The sequence below is a fragment of the Schistosoma mansoni genome, chromosome 3, assembly GCF_000237925.1.
Source record: "Schistosoma mansoni strain Puerto Rico chromosome 3, complete genome".
Classification (NCBI taxonomy): Eukaryota; Metazoa; Platyhelminthes; class Trematoda; order Strigeidida; family Schistosomatidae; genus Schistosoma; species Schistosoma mansoni.
Window position 1 is genome coordinate 9352571 of NC_031497.1, and position 6789 is coordinate 9359359.

Below are 6789 nucleotides of genomic sequence, written 5' to 3' on the forward strand. Positions count from 1 at the left end.
GAATATTAAATAAAAAACATTTTAACTAAAATTTTTATTATAAGCAAAGATGGAAGATGGCTAGCTGCGGAATCCAGGATGCACGCCACGTCCTATTTGGGACTCATCAGATGGATATACCTGCACCCGAGCTGATATTCACTCCGAGACTCAAACCCAGTATTGTCGAATTCAAACGCCATCGCATTATCCATTTAGCTACTGAGTCCTGATAGTTACTCGCTTGTGCAATGGGCTGAAGTTTAAATTCATTTTTTCTATAGTTTGTTTGAATCTTCCCATTAATGTTTACGACTGCAATTGATCAGTTTCTTATTGGCATATGGTGGCTGGCAGTGGAATCCAGGACGCGCGTTTTGTCCGATTTGGAACTCTTCAGCTGTATGTACCATCCATCTTTGCCTATAATACTTGTAACTTAAGACAATATCGAGGCACATATACCAATAAGAGACGGATCAATTACAGTCCTAAACATCAATGGGAAGATTTAAACAAATAATACAAAATGAATTAAGATTTGTGTATTTAAGAAAATCTTATATTGCATTCTAATCAAGAGTAGAATATGTTAGGATAAAGTATTTCAGTGTAATTATTTGGATTAATATCATTACTGTTATCTTCTTATGGTAAATTATTCCTCGTGAAGTTGATGATGTGTTTAAGTTCAGCAAGAAAATTAACTTTGGCATACATACATGGCTTAATACCATAAAATTGAAATCAGTAAATCAATACAGTAATTAATTCCTCTAAGAAAATAATCCAAGTCATTACAAGTCTCCTTAGTATGGTCAAGTTTTGTTGCATCGGATTCTAAAACATTATGAGCTTTTGTAATGTGTGCACAATTTTTGAAATCAAACTAAATTTCAGACAACATAACAGGATATTTGAAAAAGACACTAAGCTATTAGTTATTATGATAGTAATTTTAAGATTAATAGTCCATTGGTAGTCAGGGGCGACTGTTGTATTATTTGATGTCCGATTTCGATACTTATACACCGTTTTCCCATACATGAGTCCAATGGCTATTCGGGTGAAAAGAGTAAGAATGATAAAGGAAGTTTATTGACCAATCCAATCGTTCTGTATGTATACTCACATAAATGCGTATGTGTCTGTCCCTAAGAAAATTAAATCACCAATAGTGTATATCTCATTCCTAAAAAATGTAAAAACTTCAGTGGCCAATCGCGTGTAACTGTCATTTGCCTGATTTCTGATTAACTCAGTGTATCATCTTGCCCTCCTGAAAAACAAGTCTGGTTTCTCAGAGTCAGTTGAAGGCGTTAAGGTTGGAGTAGATTACAGTAATCATGTTTATAATGTATTGATATCGCTCATACTTGAAATATGTTACGTATTGGGTCCAGTAGTAAGAAAAAACCTCTAAATTCCTGGGTTAAAGTAAAATATGAAACAAGTCATTTGCTTCAACTGTTGATTAAAATCACAATCCAGTACAGTTAGTGCATATGTTTCTTTAGGAATCTCTCAATGTCAAACCGAAAATTATTTATAAAAGTGTTTGTGAAATGAAAAATGTGAAGATATTGAATAAAATTGAGCTCTGATTTTGATTTGAACTGCTGTAATGATGCTTAAAAGTAAGAAAATAGGCTACAACCATATTCATATGATTATCAACTGTTACTCTGACTACCATTAGTGGTAATAGATCTCTCACAGTCAGGTTTAATCTGTTTATTGGGGCAAATAACCACATTGCAGTTTTCCGTAGTTGTTAAGTAGTATTTAGGACTACCTTATTCGATAATGACTATTTTTGAATATTATATAGTTGAGATCATGAGTCAATTAAAGCTAGACTACCATGGAAAACCTGGAAGCACTGGACGGCCAACTAGTCCTATTGTGTGGCTGCTCAGCAGTGCGCATCCACGACCCCACCTCGCGAGATTCGAAACCAGGACCTACCAGTCTCACGCCAGAGCACTTAACCACTAGACCACTGAGCCGGCATCCAACGGTGTTAATGTCTAACTTCAATGGTGCACTTTTTTCTCACTATTCGTGACTTATTAAAACTCCTTGATATTAATTTTACTTAACGAGAAAGTTTGGAGTTATTCTAGATTGCAGAAATGACTTGTTTAGTGAGTCCGATAAACATAAAACCTACATTTAAGGCGTTTTGAATAACTTTCAATAGCATAACTTTCGATATAATCAACTTTATATATAAACACAATCAAATGTACTTATTTAAATATATAAATTTCGATAGCGTAATAAGAAGACGAAGATTATTATAATTATGTGATGTAAGAGCTCAACACATTTCGAACAGTCTGATCACACATATACTTGTTAAGAACATTTATATATGAAAATAAAAAGTCAACTACACTGGAAATAGGGGGAGGGATTGAGCTGCACTGCTCAAGATAAGCCTGGGCAGTGTTTGGCTCTCCTGTTAAACGGGATTGAGCTGCACTGTTTGGGTTGTCACGTGGATGTCTGGATAATGTCTGGTTCTCCTGAAAACCAATGCAAAATTACTGCATTCACCAATTTAAATGTATATGTGTGGTCACACATACATAGGGAGGTGCAATCGTGATCTGAAAATTAGGGTGGGTGAACATGTACCGAAATGGTTGCAGGAACAAATAGAATCAAATGACCCAATAAGAGTAGAGGAAAACATCCATCATTCTCTATTTCCAAATATGTAATCGAAACAGGCCATAATATTTATCTTAACTCGGCTTTTGTTGTGTTGTATAAAAGTGTAAAAGGGCGTATATTGAGGTTTATTGAAGCCTTGGCCATACGAGAATTAAAACCCCCCCCTTTTGTGTAATCAAAAACAATTTGTTCTCACCTTAAACCTACCCTGATAATATTACCTTATTATCCAGAGTGATTAGGTTTCAAATTGTTGTCACATTATTATTAATCAGAGGGGGTTTTGTGGAGAATTTAGTATTTTCATAGTTGAAATCATGAGTCAATTGAAGCTAGACCACCATGGAAAACCTGGAAGCACTGGACGGCCGTTTCGTCCTATTATGGGACTCCTCAGCAGTGCACATCCACATTGTTATTAGCCTTGTCTCCTCTTACCCCCATTTCCAGTCTAGTTGACTTTTTATTTTCATATATAAATGTTCTTACCAAGTATATGTGTGATCAGGTTGTTCGAAGTGTATTGCGCTAATATCTCATCACAGAATTCTGATAACCTTCGTTTTCTTAATTACACTATCAATAGTTTATCAAAAGGGACTAATTACTTTAAACATATAAATTAATTAAAACCCAAAAATTTTTACTTTGATCCATTTGAGTAGTATGATTCAATTTTTTATTTAACAATTTCATAATTGTTAACCAAATTTCATTTGAATTCAATTTTTCAATTTCATTATTATAATTTTTATATAATTTAGTATTTAAATTAATTTGTAATGGATTTCTTAAATCTAATGGTTTATCATTATTTATTGTATATAATGTATTTAAATATAATGGATTATAATTGAATATTGAATCTGTTAATTTATGATAATGTTTTCTTATATTACTTTGTATGAATAGATTATTTTGTTTTGAGCATAGTTTCTCTTTATCATATAAAGATTTGATTGGTAATACCGATAAATGAGATGATGATATTGTTGGTAGGGCTAATGTTGTTGCTGTAGATGATGATGATGATGATAAAGATAAATTTGTTAGATAATTATTCTTTTTAAGAAGATGGCTATCATGAACAATTTGATTAATTTCATTTGATGGAGTTAAAGGCTGTAAAATATCATTGATCTTATTTTCAAAGTTATTATTCTGATTATTAACAGAAGTTTTAAAATAATTAAATGCATAGTTACTATGAATTGTATTCATTGCTTTGAAGATTTTATCGTGAAGATTGTCACAATCTTGACTATTATTATCATTATCACCAATAGTTTCTGTTTGATGTGAAAAGTATTCTGTATTTATTGTTTTAAATTGAATCGGATTTATGATTTTAGGCGGTAAATTTTTATTAGAAAATTCATTTTTTAATAATTTTGATTTTAAATCTATTAAATTATTTGTATTCAATCTATTCATAGATTTTGTTACATGCTGTGATGTCTTCTTCTTAGATCTTATAGAAGATCCTAATGTAGAAATTCGTTTACGATGATTATTCCATAGTGCATATTTTTGATGATTTGTTGATAAATTAGAACAGAAAACATAAGGATTATGTATTGTGTCTAGTTCATAATTCATTTTATCATTTCGGATATAATGACATTTCATTTTATTGTTTATTCGATTAATGGTTGAATTATGTTTTAAACTTTTCAATTTACTTTTATGATAATCTTGAACAAGTTTAAACGTATCATTGCATGTAATTGAAGATGATGATTTAGGTTGATATTTGAATTTCTTTTTTGGGCATGGTTCATTTAGTTCTTGTCTAAGTGATTGATGTTTTAACAAAGGTGAAATATCAGAATGAAGGGTAGTTTCTCTACAGGAATTTGTATTCATAGAAGAATTACTGTTATTAATGACATCAGTATTGTTATTCTAGGGATAAATGGAAAAATAAATATTGACTAAATTAATTGAATTTCAAAATTTAGTAATAATGATGTATATTACAGATCATCCCCTCTATAAATTTATTTCACAGATCCTCTTTCGCCATTTACAACTGATTCTATACCATTACATTAATTTTCAAGCAAAAAGTTTGCATACTTTATGACTATAATATAAAGAAAGTGTTGAGCAAGATTGGGAATACTATTAAGCTAGGTAAGTGAAATAAATGTAGGAGAATTATAAAAAAGGAGCAGTTCATAAAGATAGTTCTCTTTAGGTGAAGCATTACTGTTATGAGTTAATTAGTGATAGTTACAAAAAGAATTGATTAATGGTATAGATTAAGAAAATCTGATATTGAAAACAAGAAAGTAGAAGAATTTATAAATGATGCAGTGATATACGATATTACCTAAGTAATTGTTGGAAACTGAGGTTATCACAATTATATGAAGTTGGCAATATTGTTACCCGAATGGATAAAAATAATCCAAACATTTTTGTGTTGATGGACTTAATAAAACTCAATGAACAAGGAACTGTTTACATATCGAATATTTTGAAAATTTTTGAAACACCAATGTTCTATTAAGCAAATGGCGAGCTGTTGCTTCTCTATTCATTTTGTCTTTAGTTTTTTTAATCTCTTAATAGATCCATTTAATATCAAATTTTGACACGTACAAGTAAGCTAGTATACACCATCGCAGGCAACAATAAGAGGGAATTTATATGATTCTGAATATCTTAACAAACCACAAGTTTTGTATGGTCGTAAGCTGTAATAACTTAAGTATTAAAATTGAATGAATCTATTTTATAAGTTGAAAATAGCATACTTTATGTCAATAGAATCCTTTTCTATCCAAACTGGGAAACGGACCATTGTACGATACTCTTAATAAGCCAGTATACTACTGTCGCTACACAGATGACACATTAACTATCTACTACAAAACGACCAACTTACGACAACTCGATCAGTTTTGGGTGAAAAGAAAAATTTAACAATAAGATAACATTTCTTGTCGTCCTCCTCTTCAGAAGGTCGGATGGTTCAATAGAATGGAATGTGTTTAAAATAGAAACCTGGACAGGGCAATCTATCCATTTCTAAAGCTTATCGGTTTCCTAGTAATCTACCAAAAGGTGCAAGATTATGTTTACGCTATACGGCTGAATCACTTGGCACCAATTCTAATTAACCTAACTTGTGTATACAAACGAGATAGATTCAGCATGTTTGTTTATTTTGGCCTAGATTGGGATTGTTTTATTTTTAATTTCAATTTTATCCTTACCCCTTCATTATGATTTACACTCTCTTTCATGACATTTTTCCTATACTAATGTATACACTCGTCTTTTTTGTTTTCCATGGTGTTTTTGTCAATAACTATTTCTATTGTTATTATTATTATCATTATTATTGTTACGATTACTGTTTCAAATAAGCACTATGGAACAATTCCTATTTTGTATAAATTTTTTACATAAAATTTTAATAATTAGAACTCATTTTCTTAGCCTTTATGTACGATCTATTCTCAATCTTACCAATAACTTCATTTTGATTTGTTAGTATTTTGTACTATTTATTCAACATAAAAATTACCGTTTTCAACTTATAACATGGATGAATTCAACGTTGATAGTTGAATTCATGAGTCGATTAAATCTAGACCACCATGGAAAACCCGGAATCATTGGACGACCGTTTCGTCTTAGTATGGGACTCCTCGGCAGTGCTTATCCACGATCCCGCACATGGGATTCGAACCTATGACCTACAGTTTCGTACGCGAACGCTTAACCTCAAGACCACTGAGCCAGCATCCAACGGTGTTAATGTCTAACTTCAACGTTGATGATTTATCTTTTGTAATACAATAATAATAATTGTTTCGCCGAAGAGGTTATTGAAAATGAACGTTCGCTTTAATACTTTTTGTTTTTTTATTATTCTTTGGGAATTTTATCTGATTATTTATCAATTATTTCTATTTAAGAACTATTTTTAATGAATTATATGAAAAACTATGCAAAATAATATTGAAATATCTTTGGAATGTTTTTAAATGAGGCAATTGAAATTTTATGTTTGAATCTTGTCGTTGGTGATATTTTAAGGATCATAATTAATCATCTCCTATTGGCATATGTTAGTCCAAAATGTATTGACTGGACATTACCCACAAATGCCCT

The 6789-nt window shown here is 31.1% G+C and overlaps 1 protein-coding gene across 1 annotated transcript; it reads right to left on the reverse strand.

Moving 5' to 3' along the window:
• Window positions 1–923: 923 nt before the first annotated feature.
• Smp_145950 (hypothetical protein) lies at window positions 924–5915 on the reverse strand (the record flags this gene model as incomplete). The annotated part of the gene is made up of 3 exons (XM_018799144.1): window positions 924–1037; window positions 4108–4566; window positions 5886–5915. 3 exons carry the CDS (start codon window positions 5913–5915, stop codon window positions 924–926), a joined length of 603 nt encoding a protein of 200 aa, XP_018650962.1.
• Window positions 5916–6789: the final 874 nt, after the last annotated feature.